The sequence below is a fragment of the Gobio gobio genome, assembly GCF_949357685.1.
Source record: "Gobio gobio genome assembly, chromosome: 8".
Classification (NCBI taxonomy): Eukaryota; Metazoa; Chordata; class Actinopteri; order Cypriniformes; family Gobionidae; genus Gobio; species Gobio gobio.
Window position 1 is genome coordinate 22376844 of NC_137114.1, and position 18893 is coordinate 22395736.

Here is an 18893-nt window from a genome sequence, read left to right on the forward strand (position 1 = left end):
GGAAAATACAAAGTAAATACAAAACAGTAAATGGCACAATTTGTTATTTTGTTATTAAGGTGAAATCATGACCTCATCATGATATTAGTAACCCTAACTTACAAGATAAATGCAATTTTTAGTTTTTCAATTCCTCCTGGGGGCTCTGAAGAATATGTTTACATAAATTTACATCTGAATAATACAAGTTTTAGAATCAATAGTGAATCCATGACAATCTTGTAAATGTATCAGTTTTGTACTTTTTTTTTTTCAGTTTGAAATTTTATTCAACTTTAAGAATTTGATGAAACTGTTCCGCTGTTATCTGTATTTTAAATGTGTTAGGTATTGCATTGTTTACAGACTGTATTTTGTCTTCCAAAATAAAACTGTAAATTTAACACTTTATTGAATGTTTTTTTATTGTAATAATCTGTAAAATAACTGTTTTTCTGCAGAATTTTTAGTATTGTCACTTTATTGAAGGTGTTTGATCACAATAATCTAGGAAAAATCAGTAAAATAACAGTTTTACACTGTTAAAAAATGGTAAATGACTGGCAGCTACGGCTGCCAAACAAAAACCGTAAAATTAAAGTAAAATATCTTAATTTATACATGGAAAAATCAGTAAAATAACAGTTTAAAACTGTATAAAAAATGGTAAATGACTGGCAGCTACGGCTGCCAAAAAACCCCCCGTAAAATTAAAGTAAAATATCTTAATTTAAACAAGGAAAAAATCTGTAAAATAACAGTGTTTTTCACTAAAACTTTTAATGTAAATTTCTGTAAAATTGTTGTTTTTGCACTTTATTTGAATTAAGATATTTTACCTTAATTTTATGGTTTTTGTTTGTTTTGTTTGGCAGCCGTAGCTGCCAGTCATTTACCTTCTTTTTACGATTTTTTTTTTTACAGTGCAGTAACTGTGTGTAAATGTGTGTGCATCTTTACATATGTACCTTTCTGTCTTATTTTTTACAGATTTGTTTTGTTGGTGTGTGTGATCGGAGGAGATGGATTTCTTGGTTGTACTCATACTGTCAAGTGCCTGGGTTTTTCTACTTATGGATTTCAAAGGTACAGTTACAGAAAGGCCAAATACAGCTATTTTGTATTTATTATATGGATACATGTACATGATCACTCTAATATGGAAGCTTGTTTCCGCCACTGAATAAACAATCAAAAATCAAAAAATACATGAAAATGTAATTGTGACTTATTTCACAATTCAGACTTTTTTTCTCGCAATTGCCAGTTTACATCTCGCAATTCTGACTTTTTTTTCTCAGAATTGTGATATAAACTTGCAACTTCGAGAGAAACTTTTTTTCCCCCTCAGAATTGGACTTTATAACTCACAATTGTGAGTTTATAGCTCAAATTTTTGAGAAAGAAAGTCAATTATCTTTTAAATATGTTTATTCTGTGGCAGAAACAAACTTCCATACAAGGTATTTCATATTAAGGTATTTAATCTAAGCTGTGTAATGAAACTCACAAGTCATTATACCAATTACAGTATCCATAGCTTTGACTTTAACAACGTGCACTGGTACAATCATCCACCAAAGTCGAAGAGAATAAAGTATTTTATCAAAGCATAAGCACGTTTGTGCAAAGGTACAAATACAAAAAAGTTTGGCAAATTCAAGAAAAGCGAATTTAAACTGCTTTGCCATTGACATTATATCAGCCTTAAAGGAACACGCCACTATTTTTGAAAATAGGCTCAGTTTCCAACTCCCCTTGAGTTAAACAGTTGAGTTTTACCATTTTCGAATCCATTCAGCCAATCCCCGGGTCTGGCGCTAGCACTTTTAGCATAGCTTAGCATAGATCATTGAATCTGATTAGACCGTTGGCATCTCGCTCAAAAATAACCAAATATTTTTCCTTTTTAAAACTTGACTCTTCTGTAGTTACATCGTGTACTAAGACCGACGGAAAATGAAAAGTTGCAATTTTCTAGGCCGATATGGCTAGGAACTATGCTCTCATTCCTGCGGCAGTATGGCAAAGTTCCTTGATTATTACTCAGGAATGTCGGTCTTAGTACACAATGTAACTACAGAAGAGTCAAGTTTTAAATAGGAAAAATATCGAAACTCTTTGGTCATTTTTGAGCGAGATGCTAATGGTCTAATCAGATTCAATCATCTATGCTAAGCTATGCTAAAAGTGCTACCGCCAGACCCGGAGATTGGCTAAATGGATTCGAAAACGGTAAAACTCAACTGTTTAACTCTAGGGGAGTTGGAAAATGAGCCTATTTTCAAAAATAGTGGCGTGTTCCTTTAAACAAAACGTACACCACACTTTCAAAAATGTACCATGGTATCCTAGTTTCAACCAAACTTGATAACCCTGAAGTGTGTTTAACCCTATGTTTAACCCTAGTGACATCCATTTATACCCTTATTAATTTAAATGTTAGTACATAGTAGTTAAAGACCTCTAATATAAAGTGCTACCGAACTTTTTTAACATGACATGGCGTCAATGACATGGACAAAGATCTTCAAGACGTGGCGCAATGGTTAAAAAAATCTGTCTGCTTGTTTACACGGAAAAACAGAAAGTATTGCAGTGGAACACAATGCATTTCCATACTCTGCTGACTTGTGCTCTTTTTATTTATATAAATGCAGCTATTGTGTCATTTTGTGTCTCAGTTATCAATTATAGTGAAAATTTCCTCACAGGACATCAGGATTAATATTTCTTTAATATGGTTGCTGTATTCGTTATTGCAATGAAAAAAAATGGGTGTAGGATTAACTTTAAAACTGTTTCACATATAATTACAAAGAAACAGCAAGAACACATTGAATTAAATTTGAAATGTAGAAAGACTGAAGTAGTATTTTCTTGTAAAGCTACTGGTGTCTTTGTTTTATATACAACTTTAAAAAAACATTTTACAGTATTCTAGGTGATTTTTTGGGGGTATGTTGTGTACTTTTTTTCCCCTTGCAGAAGCTTTAATACAATATACAGGCATGATTATAAACTAATTTGGTAACACTTTATAATAACTGCACTCTATGAATCATTAGTTAAGCATTAGTAAATAGTCAATTAATCATTTATAAAGCATTAATAGACAATAAGCAGTTTATAAATACAGCTATAAATGGTTTTTTTCTTGATTTATAAGCATATCTTTAATGTGTTTAATAATTGCATTTTAAAACTTTATTAATGATCAATTAATAATTTCTAAATTATTGCATTATTTACAAACCAGTTGTTTAGGATTTGTCATAAGATCACTTAGAAAGTATAAGTACATGATTAATAAACTATTTAAATAAACATTTATACATCTTATTATTTCAACATATAGTAATAGTTACTTAGTGTGTTGATAAATGTTTTAATAGCATGTATTCCTACTGTAATTCATGATTAATTCAGGTAGTTATAAAACATTTAGTAGTTGTCAGTTAATTATTTTTGTGAGCTCACTTAAAGTGAGGACTCTTTATGCCTAGTAAAGCTTTTACAGAGGAGATTTAAAGGCTCAGGTCTTTTCTAAACAGAAAACAAAAACAAACAAAAACAACACAGAGTGATACAGAAAATAGAAATATTTCTGTACAAAAAAAAAACTGTACCACTGTATAACATGAAAAAAACATAAACAAGTGTACAGTTGTAGAGTTTCCTTTTTCCTTTTTTGCATTTGTCAACCACTGACAACTCCTAAATAACTGGTTTGTAAATAATGTAATGCTTAATATAGAAATTAAATTGATTATCAATTTATCTAAAAGGATCAGTAATAAAGTATAAAAATAAAGTGATTAAATACATTATAGATGTGCTTATAAATCATAGCTGTTATAAACTGCTTACTAATGTCTTTAATTCGATTAATGGATACGATTATTTTTTACCCTCATAGTTCACTGATAAGGTTTGTACTCTAAATATGTTCAACTATTAAAGGTGGGATATTTTTTTCTAATGAAAAAGTGCATTTCTTTTGGGATTTTAAAATACTTGAAGGAAACAGCTCACTTTCAGCAGATATTGTCTAGGGTCGTAACATTTCTTACAGATTTCTGTTTGTTGTACATCAGATAAATTAGCACAGTTGGCCTACATTACATTTATTTGAATGCATTAATGAGAGAGTGATTGTGTGTGTGAATTAGTCATACCGTCTCTATTAATTATGAAGCTGTGGTTTGTAGTTACTTCAAAGGTATTAAAATCTATGCTATAACAGTTGAGTTTCTAAGCTACTTTAGTGATAAATCACAGGACAGCATTGACTATGAGTTTCTTCACGTGATGTGCCAGCTACTGTCTGTGTGAGTGTTTGTGTGTCACAATATATCAGGCATTAGTTCAACATAATACACATGCGATGGTCTAAAATTGCTTCAGTGTTCAAACGGCCAGGCCTTAAAACGCATACAATTGACAAAGTTTTGTGAGGACGCAAGTGAAAGTGATCTGGGTACAGGGCACGCGCATTGTCACAGAGACATGACATGACTCAGCTCGCTGTGTTACAGAAAAAAGCTCTCACGAGCTCTGAATGGAGATGTTTGCCATATTGTTGTTCTTGAATAGTATAAAATTGCTTGCATGTTCAAACTGGCAAGTCTTTAAATGCATTTAATTGACAAACTTTATGAGGATGCAAGTTAAAGTGATCTGGCTTCAGGGCTTGCGCGTGCCGTGTATGTGTGTAGCAGCGCATATAAGAACGCTGATTAACTTCCCTGTGTAAAACATGAAATTACCATAGTAATTCTGAGAAACCAGATAGTATAAACAAAGATAACTGATCCTGAATCTTTCCATGGGCCTGCAAACTGCAGATGTGACTGACGGGGCAGAGTCATGTGACTAAAAACGAAATAACCGACATGGGAAAATTACGTCAGTTAGAGGTTCTGAACTTCAGTTTCGATTACTTTTTGATTAATCATCCAGCTCCACTAATAATTTCTCCTCAGACCAATATATATATATATATATATAAGTTCTGTCATGAAACTCAATCTTCTTTCAATCACATCATTCTCTGTACACTCAAAAAAATGATTCTTTAAACTTACTTAATTTAATTAAGGACAGTGGTTCCACACAAGCAAATTGCTTTTTATTAACATTAATGGAATTTTTATAATCTATGTAAACTCCTTGTGTTGGGACAACACGACTGAATGGGGAAGAATCTATGTGAAATAGTAATGTTGAACTAAATCAGTGGAATTGCTTCCCTATAAATAAAATCGGTTAAGTTAAATGAACATGCACACTCAAAAAAATAACTCATTGGACAAACTCAGTTTACCTGAGGGGAGGTTTTCCATCCAATAAATATGTGTAACCCCCAACTCATAAAAAACTAATTCATACAATGAAATGTAATTGAGTTGGTTCAACTCAATTTTATCTAATAGTTTAATTGATATTTATATATGTATAACATTACTTTTTTTTCTTGTCAAACTTAAATTTTAAAAAATAATTGGAAAACCAATTATAAGCAATTTAATTCATCATCATATACATTGTATATAATGAATATATAAGAAAAGAGGTTTGACATTAGCATAGATCACTGGCGCCACTCTTCAGCATAACGGTAACCACAAAATTAAAAAAACATTACAGAAACCTCTCTAAATGTCCAACATAACTGAACATTAAACACTAACATTACTAACAACATCATTCCCTTTACAGAAAAACATATAAAATAACACTTTAATCGCTAAATTTACTCTCCTAATGGAGTCCCTTGCAAAGCATGCTGGGAACTGCCCAGTTAGTTATGTCAACACAAATATTTAATGTAGTTTTAACACAACTGAATTAAGTACACTTCAGTTTTAAATATATTAGGTTGATTGAACACAATTAAATTAAGTTGTGACAAAATTAGATATGTTTAAGTAAAGTGAACATAATTTAAATGTGTCACATCTATGAAGGGCTTGAATCATTTTTTTGAGTGTAGGGCACATCTGATTGGTTCCTGCTGTATCAGTAGCCAATGAGCTTGCATTCTCAATGTTCAAATACTTGGTCAGCATTTGCTATAGCAGTTGCAGCATGCTTTCAGAAACCATTCACCTTCCCCAGCTCCACCTGTATAGATCTGCTACAAGTAATTAATGTACGCTCCATTGTCGTGTATATACTGGCAGTAGCAAGTCCCATAGTTTCTCTGCATCAGCAGCAGCAATAACCAAAAGTATAGCAGCAATAAAGGCAGCAGCAAAAGCGTAGCAGATCTATTCCACCAAGATAGAATATATATATATATATATATATATATATATATATATATATATATATATATATATATATATATATATATATATATATATATATATATATATATATATATATAAAAGCATTTTAGGCATACAAGAGGTTGAATGCCTGTATACAATGTCCTCAAAGTTCCTGTGTGTCACACTAAATGTGTATCTAGCCAATTTGACCCATGAGCAAATGTTCAAATCTTCTACTCTCAAAGCTATATGCGGTAAATGCTCCCTCACCGGTTCTGCGCTGCTTGACAAAACTGCATCTGAATAAAAAGAATGGCCAAGGCAATTTACTGTAATGATTGCTTGTTGAATTTTCCCCTTCTGCCTCCATATACACAATTTGCGAGTCTAACACCACGTGACACAGCGTGGAGCGCCGACTTGCCTTCATCCTCCTCGGTCTTGGTCTTTAAAAGAAGCTTTTGACACAGAATATCAGGCCTTCCTCCCTCTTCTATTCATCATCTTGCTGTGAGCTTTTAGCTCATAATAACTTTGCTGCCTGTATATTATCAGGCTCCAACAAACAAGTTTAGTGGAGTTGAAATTGGTTACTGTACTGTATGCCAAGGCTCAATTTGCACTGGATGGTAGCATATGTTGCTGCATGGCACCAAGGAAATAATCTGCTGTGTGTGCAACATTCTTGGTGCCATTATAGAGGGTAGTCTGTATGCCTGTGTTTTCATATTTAGCTGCATCTTGTGTATTATAAGAAAGATAATAAATAAAATATATTAGAGAAAATGTCATCAAAATATTTGATTTAAAATGTTTTCTGCGACAGGTGATTTAACCTTTAAAGGCATGAATGTTTCGTCAATCATTATTACATATTTGGGTCTTTAGCGACCCGGATCTATGTCTAACATGGATTGATCTCTACCTGTCACGATATTATAAAACTCTCCTGATATTATAACAATTACAGAAGAATAAAATAAAGCATATTTTCTTACCTTTTGGACTTTGGAAGGGTTCAGTTTGAGCAGATGTTTTATACCATCATCATTGTCCTCGTCAGAGCTCATTTCCCAGTACATTCAGGATCTGGCTCATATTTACAATCTCAGAAAATATTCTCAAAACTGTCATTTTCAACATATTCAAAAACAAAATTTGATCGCTGACAGCTTCTTCACCAGATCTACCATCAAGTGACAGTAACACTAATATTTGTTTGTGTTCAGTTCTTGCTCTGCAGTAAATCACTGAGCCATTTAAAGTTTTGCTGATGATACTTCCTATTCTTTTGTTTTCTGCCTGCGGTAACTATGAGTGAAACGTCACTTCATCATTGTGTATCAGACATTGGTGGACTGCACTTATTCAGAAAAATATAGCAACAGTATTCTATACCTCGGGTCGTTAGCGACCCTATACAATTTGAAAAAAATAAAATAAATAAATAAATTAACAGGAAAACATGCATTCTTTTATAATTGAGTAAATTTGTTTCTTGTTATATTGTTTATAATATCTTGATTGAGGAATACTAAGAAGGTTGATGTCTAACTTTAAAAAATTAACGAGGAAGAGGGTAGTGAATGTTGTCCCGGGTCACTAAAACACTAACCATTTAAGGGTTAATGTGAATATTTATGAATTTAAATTAATTATAAAGACATTTTTTTTTGTTTCAATTTCTATTCGCTGTGAGGCTCTGCCCACTTTCATTAATACTAAATTCCTCCCCGCAACTTCTAATTGCCTGTGATTTATCGTGTCACGCAGCAATTACACAAACTAATATTTGTAGATGACAATTGCTTGTCGCTGAAAACTTTGTGTCATGCTTGGTTTTCGCAATTGAAAAATGCTGAAAGAACCTCTGCGCATTGCAAACCACAGAAGTAGTTTACAAAAAAGGTGTCAGTGTTTGCTTTGTAAATATAATTAGAAATCCAATGATTTGCTTGTAATTGAAACCTTTTTATACTATATACAATGTGCAACAAGCTTTATAGGGAAAGAGATTGCATGAGATTGCAGTATGTGAAATGTGAGACACTGCTTGTGCCTTAATTATGTTTGAATATAATGTCTGGCAATATGGGCAAGTCTCCAGCGAGCACTTTTGTGACCAGTCAAGGCCAAAAGCGTTCTAATTGTTGTGTTGAACCACCTCTTTTTTTTTGTCTATGCATAACTTTACGCATGACTTAACTGCCAATCTAAAGTGGTCGTTCACTGTCGAATCAAATGGAGATATAGCCTAAGCAAAAATGTGTTGTTGTTTTTTTCTTTGATCCCGACTTTGAAATTCCATTCTGTAACGTCTCCTTTGAGTCCTTGAATGGAAAGCACACGGGTTGTGATTAAAATCTCAAAGTGGTGTTTATTTAGACTTCAAAAAGAGCAGAATAATGCATTGTTGTACATCGCATTAGCGTTGATACTTTCTGTTCCGGAGCTGTAGTTTAGCGTCGCCTGCTAGACTAAAAGTCAGATTCTTTGCTGCAGCCTAATCCCATGTCATTATCTTGTTCAAATAAGACGTCAACGTGCCGCATCAGGAGTCGGAATCAGACTGGGGTGCGTGTTTGACATGTCTTTCCTCTCCTATCGCTGCTTCTCAGGCAGCTGAAGGGAAGGGAGCGCATGAGTACGGCTGGCTGCAGCATTTAAATGTGCCATACTGATTATCTTGCCACTGTGTTTACGTATTCATTTATGTAAACATTATGCTAATGTGTTTTTCGGCTTGTCGCTTGTGTCCAATCGTGCCCTTCAAGTTTGACGTGAGGTGACTGATGCAGCCTTGATGTGAAGTTGCAGCTTCTGTCATTCGGGCTTCTGAGAGCAGTCGAGTGCGTCCAGATACACTGGATATTTGTCATTGGCTCAAAAGAGGTGCCGGGGTTTGAAAAGTCTCGCCCGTGCTCTCGGTAGTGGCCTTTCAAGAAAATGTGTCCTAAAATAGCTGACCCTTTTGTATGCGCTACATTTGCTTTTACACACTAAAGAGTGTCTGAGCAATCATAGTCTCTAAGAGGGCTTTGAAGGCTGGCTAAAGCAACGATCGGATCAGAGGAGGCTGATAAAAGTCTGACGCCGCATTCATAACAAGTACACCTATAGGGCTCATGAAATGTGTGAATGCCTGCTACCTAGTGTGTATATCACTTTAAAGGAATAGCTCACCCAAAAAAAAAAAAAACCAAGGCCATTCAACCATTCATACTGAGGTTTCAAGTTCTAAAAAGCACAACAAAAAAAAAAAACACTGTACACTCATAAAAAAAAAAAAAAAAAAAAAAATATATATATATATATATATATATATATATATATATATATATACATTTTCTTTTTTTCTTTTTTTTCTTTTTTTTTATTATTGGCATTGATGGTTCTATGAAGAAATTTTCAAGGAGTCATGAACTTCATTTTATAATTTTCCATGTGGTGCACTTATGATGTTAGTGTGAATTTTTTTTTTTTTTTTTTTACATTCAGATTTTAAATAAAAGGCATTTTTCTTACCCTGATTTTAGCCTCTGATTTGAACGCTCTGTTTTAAGGGGCGTGTCTGCTGTGAGACTTCTGTGTAAACGCCCACTGCTGTGACTGGATATACGTATTTGCATATGAAATAGCTAGTATTACTCTCTCTTCTAGCGCATTTTTACTATTACAGCTCTCATGGTTAACTAATCGTGAAAAGTGTTGCATTACATTTAGATCTATGGCATTATATTTAGATCAATGGCATTATATTTAGATCGTGGCATGAAAGGTTGCAGTGATGATCATTGTAGCCGATCACAGACATGTTGAGCGCATGAATGCAGTGATCTCGTCATTGCAACTCAGTTTCTGTACACTACCGAATGCTTTCATCATAACTAACAGTGCAAACCTGATATAGTTAAGAGATTCAAAACGGGAGTTTTGGCGCGAGCCCAGAACTCAGTCACTGATAAACTTGTGCTGTTTGATTGACAGCTGCAGCGCGTGCTGCTCCAACGAATTCAAAGAGAGCGTTCTTTGATCACTTTCTTTAAACGCCATTAAATAACAGATTATTTTCATCCTATAAGAGAAACAACGCAAGTTGACATTTAGTCACTGGTTTGATTAACTGACACAGACAAAGAACATCTGACTACATGTACCATTACATGTCAGATCTATGGCATTACATTTAGATCATGGCATGAAAGGTTGCAGGTTGAGCATTGTAGCCGATCATAGACATGTTGAGCGCATGAATGCAGTGATCTCATCATTGCAACTCGATTTCTGCACACTAACAAATGCTTTCATCTTCACTAACAGTGAAAACATGTTATAGTTAAGAGATTTGTTGGTTATAACGGGAGTTTTGGCGAGAATCCAGTCACTAATAAACTTGTGCTGTTTGATTGACAGCTCCAGGGATTGTAAAGGGAGCGTTCTTTGATCGCTTTCTAAATATACACTCACCTAAGGGATTATTAGGAACACCAAACTAATACTGTGTTTGACCCCCTTTTGCCTTCAGAACTGCCTTAATTCTATGTGGCATTGATTCAACAAGGTGCTGAAAGGATTCTTTAGAAATGTTGGCCCATATTGATATAGATGGATAGCATCTTGCAGTTGATGGAGATTTGTGGGATGCACATCCAGGGCACAAAGCTCCCGTTCCACCACATCCCAAAGATGCTCTATTGGGTTGAGATCTGGTGACTGTGGGGGCCATTTTAGTACATTGAACTCATTGTTATGTTCAAGAAACCAATTTGAAATTATTCAAGCTTTGTGACATGGTGCATTATCCTGCTGGAAGTAGCCATCAGAGGATGGGTACATGGTGGTCATAAAGGGATGGACATGGTCAGAAACAATGCTCAGGTAGGCCGTGGCATTTAAACAATGCCCAATTGGCACTAAGGGGCCTAAAGTGTGCCAAGAAAACATCCCCCACACCATTACACCACCACCACCAGCCTGCACAGTGGTAACAAGGCATGATGGATCCATGTTCTCATTCTGTTTACGCCAAATTCTGACTCTACCATCTGAATATCTCAACAGAAATCGAGACTCATCAGACCAGGCAACAATTTTCCAGTCTTCAACTGTCCAATTTTGGTACCCGGTGGGGTCTTCTGCTGTTGTAGCCCATCCGCCTCAAGGTTGTGCGCGTTGTGGCTTCACAAATGCTTTGCTGCATACCTCGGTTGTAACGAGTGGTTATTTCAGTCAAAGTTGCTCTTCTATCAGCTTGAATCAGTCGGCCCATTCTCCTCTGACCTCTAGCATCAACAAGGCATTTTCGCCCACAGGACTGCTGCATACTGGATGTTTTTCCCTTTTCACACCATTCTTTGTAAACCCTAGAAATGGTTGTGCGTGAAAATCCCAGTAACTGAGCAGATTGTGAAATACTCAGACCGGCCCGTCTAGCACCAACTACCATTCCATGCTCAAAATTGCTTAAATCACCTTTATTTCCCATTCTGACATTCAGTTTGGAGTTCAGGAGATTTTCTTGACCAGGACCACACCCCTAAATGCATTGAAGCAACTTCCATTTGATTGGTTTATTAGATAATTGCATTAATTAGAAATTGAACAGGTGTTCCTAATAATCCTTTAGGTGAGTGTAATTGAATCACAGTTTAAATAACAAATTGTATTCAAAGAGAAACTATGTGAAGTTGACCTTTTAGTCAATGGTTTGATTTACTGACATGGGCAAAGAACATCTGACTGTACGTGAATCAATGCATATCAAAAATCACTGGTCACAGATCAGGCATTAAAATAACGGAGTGTCTATTCACACCAAGTGCAAATAACGTGCCTTGTTGGCAAGTGCTATTCACACTAGCTCCGCCTAACAATACCTGGTTGGGCCAAACAAGATTTAAAAAAGTGCTTGGATTTCAATGTCTTCATTTAAATATTATTAAATAGACAAACAGAGAATGAATAGAGTGATAAGTGCTATTCTTGATTGGTCATGTGCTGCTGGAAAATATGTGTTTTTAGATGTTTCTTGAAAATGGCTACAGACTCGGCTGCTCGAATTGAGATAGGCAGGTCATTCCACCAGGTGGGAACGGTCCAGGTGTTAATTTTCTTCTGCAGAGGCGGTCTTTCACCTATCTATAGGTACATTCCACAACGAGTCGTTCGCTCGGCTTGGTTACAATAAAAGCTGTTTTTGGACTAACAAGGAAATTTTCAGCTTTGAAACTTACAGAGTATTTTTATAGTATGATGACCTCTTATAGTCAAAAGCTCAAGGAAAAATAGATTGTTCTGTTCATGACCCCTTTAACATCCATTAGACAAAATATTATTTATGGTGGGAAAAAATTCTTCACACTAAGAATAAAATGGTTCTTTTAAGAATTGTTCACTGAAAGGTTCTTTGGGAGACCAAAAATGGATCTTCAATGTCATCACTGTGAAAACCCCCTTTATTTTTAAGAGTTTAAGAATCATTTAAGTTTCCCCAATGAACATTTTAGTAAACAGTTCTTAAAATATTTTTTTTTCTTATTTTGAAGAACATTTTTATTTATCTGAATAGCCTTTAGTACAATGGAAAAGTCCCAAAGATGGTAAAGTTTCATGGAACCATAGACGCCTATTTTTTTTAACCTTTAGTTTTAAGAGTTTATTCTGAGTCTTCTGAAACCATACCATAGCCTTTCATGAGAAACAGATAGAAAATGTATCAATGTATAGTACAAGTAAAGAGGGTCCAATGACATTTACTTTCAAAATATATATTTTTTTGTGAAGAAAGTAAGTCATACAGGTTTGGAAAGAGATGAGTAAACATTGACAGAATTTTCATATTTGGGTGCATTAGGTCTTTGAGTTATGCATTGATAATAGTGAAAAAACTAAAACAGAATTTGTAGGCGCACTGTTCCTTTAAATCTCAAACCGCTATTGAATGTCACATTCTTTTAATTAGGTGCGATCTCCAACCCCGAGTTTCCACAATTGCAGTCCTGATGTTACACAACGGGGTCGTCGGAGAGTCATCGTCAGTGTTATGTCCCGTTAAATCATGTTTATGACAGGTACAAGCCGACTCCATTCGAAAGAATGATCAGCAGATGGGTGTCACACAAATCATAATGCCACAGCCCAAGTGGTGAGGAAATAGGCGTCTTTTTGTAGCCCAGCCATTATTCTTCTGGGTGGATATTAGCCGTAGGTGTATTGACAGCTGAGAAAACAGCAAGGGGATTTGAGATCTCTTCATACCTTCATTTTCCCTGCACTCCTTCTCACTGAGGAGAGATTTAATTCTCTGTAATTACTTTATTGACTCATTTGCAGAGCCGAATTGGCTCCAATCTGTCGTCAATAAAACATACACAGAGATGAGGAACAGCACAGCAATGCTTACAACATCATAGTGGGAGGCAAATTTTCCTTCAACGGGGAGAGTGTCATGGCAGCCCTGGTAAATCAGCATCCAGATGTGACAGTCTTACTTAGAGGATAACATCATTGTAATACTCAGAATTATGCATAATCTTATAAAGCACCATTGAACAAATTCTCTAAACAGTTGCACCACATCTAAGATGTAATCCAAAGATCAGTGTCTAATTCTCTATCCACCTGCAATCCATTTGATTTTTTTGCTAAAGTATTTTTTTTAAATTCACATTTCCACAAAACAGAAAAAAATAAATAAATACAATTTAAATAAAAGAGGCATAGTTATTGTAACCTTAATAAATAAGGTTATGACACCAACAACTACTCATATGCATTTCAAATATTGTTACAGACAAGTAAACTGTCAGTAATAAAATAAGAACAAATAATCAAATTATGAGCAATAGCATAAGTTATTACAATAGAAGAAATAAACAGTGATTTTCAGGTTTTTCCAACACTATCTCACATCCAATTCGTATTTTACAAGGTGATGTGTCTAAACCCCAGTGACGGGCATGTTTAGGGGCAGGTCAAAATACATATGATTTAGCAAAAATCTTACCATTTCGTGCGTCATGAGGTACGTACGAATTGCCGTGAGATCGGGTTGGTTTTTCAGGAAGGTCTAACAGTAGTTTTCAGGTAGAAATTGAATAATCACATTTAAAATAATACTACATAGTATTCACTGTATAAATTATGTACAGCTTGATCCTTATTAAAGTTACAAAAGTAAGTGATTTTTTTTTTTTTTTTGATTAACATTAAAAACAGATAAAGGCAGGTTTATAGCCTGCTGTCACTTTAAGAGCTGCACGGATCTAATATACTGTTACACAATTAAGTGTTTTATATCTCAGCTGTTTATTTTCACTTAAGACATTACCGACTGTGTATACGAGAATACTCTACGCCAATGCAAGCATTTTGTGTGAATACGACCAAGCACAAGAAGATGTGAAAGATGGGCGCACACTTCAGATGGGTGTTTGGGTGTTGTGCACACAAAACTTCTAACACAGCGACTACCAAATTGAGTTCTCTTTCACGTCTTCTTGCGCTTGAATATTTAAATTGGCATGGTTTAAAAACATGTGCAAATGATAAACTTTCGAGATGATGCAACCCTGGCCCGATCGGGCAAGAGACCGTTCCAACAACTGTCCCGAGCTATCGGCAGTCCTTATTGTTGAGGCCAGCTGCACATTATTCACCTTTTCGTAAACCAGTAAGGAAATTGTGGAATATTCAGTACATTTTTGATATATTAAATCGATAGCAGAATTTGTAGTATAGTAATAGTACACTCTAAAAATTAAGATTCCAAAAGGGGGTTTAGCAGTGATGCCATAAAATAACCATTTTAGGATCACAAAATAATCTTTCAGTGAACGGTTCTTAAAAGAAGCTTTATTTTCATAGTGTGAAGAACATTTTCATAATCTAAAGAACTGTTTTCCACTATAAAGAACGTTGTGTGTAATGAAAAGGTTCCAAGGATGTTAAAGATTCTTCGTGGAAAAATCTATGCCAATAAAGAACCTTTATTTTTATCAGTGTATTTGCAATAGTAATAGTATTTTTGTGCATTTGGAGGCAGAGCTGTTAGTTAAGCTAGAGAGGAAATATTGTGTACCAGATTTGAACTAAAGAGTTTTTAAGAGATGGAAACTTGAAGGGCATTAAATTATCTTTGCCATTTCAAACCTTCTAGGGAAAAAAAAATATCTTACCACAGTTGTTGACCTCTGATGCAATGGTAATTATTAAAGAAGAGCAATGTCTGAGCTCTATTTGGATCCCATTTTTATAGTGAGAGCTGTTAACTGAAATTTTGAGATTTAAATTTCTTTGTAATGCGACCAGGTTTCTATGCATGTGACATCATCATATAGGTACATTTAGTGATAATAGAATATGGAATTTCAGTAGATCTTGTTTTGTTTTTTTTCCTTTTAGTCTGAATGAACTGATTCTTCCAGTGCTACGCAGTGCTGGGTAGATTACTTATGTAACCGATCTCTACTCGACCCGCTCCGAGCGGGATTCGAACAGGGGTCTCCTGCGTGGGAGGCGGGCGCGTTAACAAGGACGCTTAAGACCCCAGTCACTATTGTCACTTGCTAGCGTGCCTCTTGAGGCCAGGGGAGTGAGGTTTAGACACACAGCTCTTACTGGCCTACGTCCGTTACATTCACTCCCCTAAACCTCACTCTCCAAAGCGGGATTTGAACCAGTGTCTCCAGGAGACGGGAGACGGGCGCGTTAACAAGGACGCTAAAGTCCACAGTCGCTAGGATCAGTTGCTAGCACACCTGTTGCCAAGAGAGTGAAATTTAGACGCAGAGCTCTTACTGGCCTATACGTCAGTTACACTTACAAGTTGTAGTCCATTACTGATTGCAAATTAGATTATAATAATATTTCAAATATATGAGATTTTTTGTTATCATCAACATGAAGTGCATTATATGTGCCATTTAGTTTCTTAAATTGCGGTTTGTGGAGGAACTGCAGGGGTTTCATAAGTTGATGACAAGACAATAAATCATTTAATCATAAAAATGTCAATCTAAAAATTAATAAATAAATAAATAAAAACAAAACTAAACAAACCACTTACTAAATAAGATGAACATTTATATTGTGAATTAATATTTTACCTGCACGTGGCCATTAACCGACACAAAATGGTAATTGTGAAATGTGAACTGTGAAAATGTGAATGTTTTTGTCAAATGATCATCTTAATTATTTAATGTAGCTAAATATATTAGCTTAAAGAGACTTTGGGGATTTAAAAAAAACAATTGGGAATGTATTACGTGTAAATATGAAGTTAAATGAATTTGTGCATTTTTAAAAAAAATAATTAGGGAGAATCTATAAATTAGGAATTATTTATTATTAATTATTTTGTGAACAATATGTAATCATATAATCAATAAAAAAGTAATTGTAGTCTTATTATGAGTATTTTAAAACATAATATAATCCAATTAGAAGTACTTACATTTTGGAATCTGCTTATTCTCAACCCTGATTAAATATAACTAGTTATATGTATGCGAGAAAGAATCATTTATGACCAATTGATTCACTTAAACGAATTGGTCCTTTCAGTGCTACATAAGGGATCGAATCAATTCATATGAATCAGAATTTTCAGTGTACATTTGAAAAAGACCAATTCATTAGAACAAAACATCAACGTAGCATTTGTTCTGCTATTATGAAAACCCCTGAACTGTCAGTCTAATGAATAGGCAACTGTAAAGTTAGTAGTACTGCTACTTTTAGTTAGTTAGTCCCTGAAAATATGTTTTCAGCCTTCAGCAATAGAAGCTTGTGTCAGAAATGAAAGAGTTCTCCATTCTAACCTTGACTCACATCAACCCTCCCATTTTCTTCTGTTGTCTTTCTTTTTTGTAGGTGTGTGTGGGCAGCAGGCATTCAAGACAGAGCCACGTAATGTGACGGTCAGGGCGGGGGCCACAGTTCTGCTGAAGTGTGAAGTGCTGAGGGCCTCAGGGGCCGTGCAGTGGGTTAAAGATGGGCTGCTCCTGGGACCTCAGAGATCGCTGCCTGGATACCCACGCTACAGCATGACAGGAGACCAGCAGAAAGGTGAGAACTCGGAAGGATTGGAAAGAATGACATGCGGTGATTAAAAACAAACGTCTACGAGTTGCTGAGATGTTTGCTGACATGTTGTTAGATGTGCATGAGCGAGCAACTGTCCCCGAAGAGTACACAAATGTGAAACTGTTCTCGAAACAGCCCGAGTAGAAAATGTTACAGTACAAATGATAAACTTGGCTAAATCAGAGAAAGTATTTGCTTGCTTACTTTCTTAGTGAATCTCACAAAACCTGGCCAAGTCACATTTCAGCCTACAATGTATACACGTGGATAAATCTGAGAAAGTAAAGTGTATTTTTTTAATAGTACAGTTTGGTATTATTATTATTTTAGTTATTTTTGTTGTTGTTGTTTATGGTTGTCCCAAATGTACTTATTAGGGCTGTCACAAAAAAAACACATTATCAGTCAAATTCATATTTACTTTGTTTATTTTGTGTTTTGTATCTTTCTTTTTTAGCCAATGAATCACACCATTGCATACAACAATTACAACAATTGAGACTGGCTCTCTCTGGGTTCTTCGACACTAAGAAATAACAAGGAGAGGGAAAATACTGTCAAGTTCAACCCAACTACCTTAAAGCTACACTGTGTAACTTTTTTAGTCTATTCTTAGCTAAAAACACTTCGTTCTTTCAAAAATATATGTGCTCAATAATGTATATTTACTTCTTTCAAGTAATAAAGTATTCTCGTAAGTTTATAATATGCCATTGAAAATACATAAGGTAATGGGATCTAACGGTGGTCGCCATGTTGCCCCTCCATCTTGAAAGTACATTAGCCAAAGAGGGACATACCTGTAAATTCAAGCTTCGCCTTTCGCGTTTTTACCGGTTTTAATACTCGATGGCACTGTACAAAATTCTCTGCCTCGCGCATGTGCACGTCAACTTGTTCAGACTTGTCTGGTGCATGTGCAGAGAGTTTTCATCTCAGCAGCTCCAGTAACAGAGTTATACGGAGTTTTCCTGGCTTGTTTATTCCTCAAAAGTCTGTTTTTCCTTGTGTGGTATTTCTGTGCGTTAATAACTCCGTAAGTAATAATAGTTATTGTCATTGTAGATGTGTTTCAGAGTGTGTCATCGCGTAATTCAGTTGATGTCACCTCAGAAGTATTTTTGTGTCAACATACAATAGCGTAATACTCACCTATTTGAATAATCATTCAGTTATTTTGTTATCAACAATGTTTATTCGTTTTTAGAAAATATTTGCTTGTAATGTATGTTGATGGAAATATGTATCAGGTCTGATCGGCATATTAACAATTGTTATACAGAGCGCACTGCAGTGCTAACGTTAAAGCTGCACACACACTTTTGTATCCGGACACCGCTTGTTAGCAGCAGCAGCAGCGGCAGCTCCGCTCCTTTTAATGCAGCTGCATTTAGCGCCTATATATGGTACAATAAGCTCTGGTTTACGGTTACATTATACAAATGTAACTTATAAGTATAGTTATACAGTTCTTAACTGTGTATGTATATTTACCATCCTTATTTGTTCTCTCACAGAAACCACATTTTTGTACATATCCACGCAAGCCTG

At 35.2% G+C, this 18893-nt stretch overlaps 1 protein-coding gene across 1 annotated transcript in view; it reads left to right on the forward strand.

The window, feature by feature from the left end:
* Positions 1-1001: 1001 nt before the first annotated feature.
* The window catches only part of nphs1 (NPHS1 adhesion molecule, nephrin), a gene marked incomplete at its 5' end in the record, with an annotated part of 142577 nt that continues 124685 nt past the window's right edge, over positions 1002-18893 (forward strand). Inside the window, 2 exons of the mRNA XM_079823686.1 lie at positions 1002-1065; positions 17130-17324. Coding sequence (XP_079679812.1) covers positions 1002-1065; positions 17130-17324 — 259 coding nt within the window. The remainder of the gene's footprint in view (positions 1066-17129; positions 17325-18893) is intronic.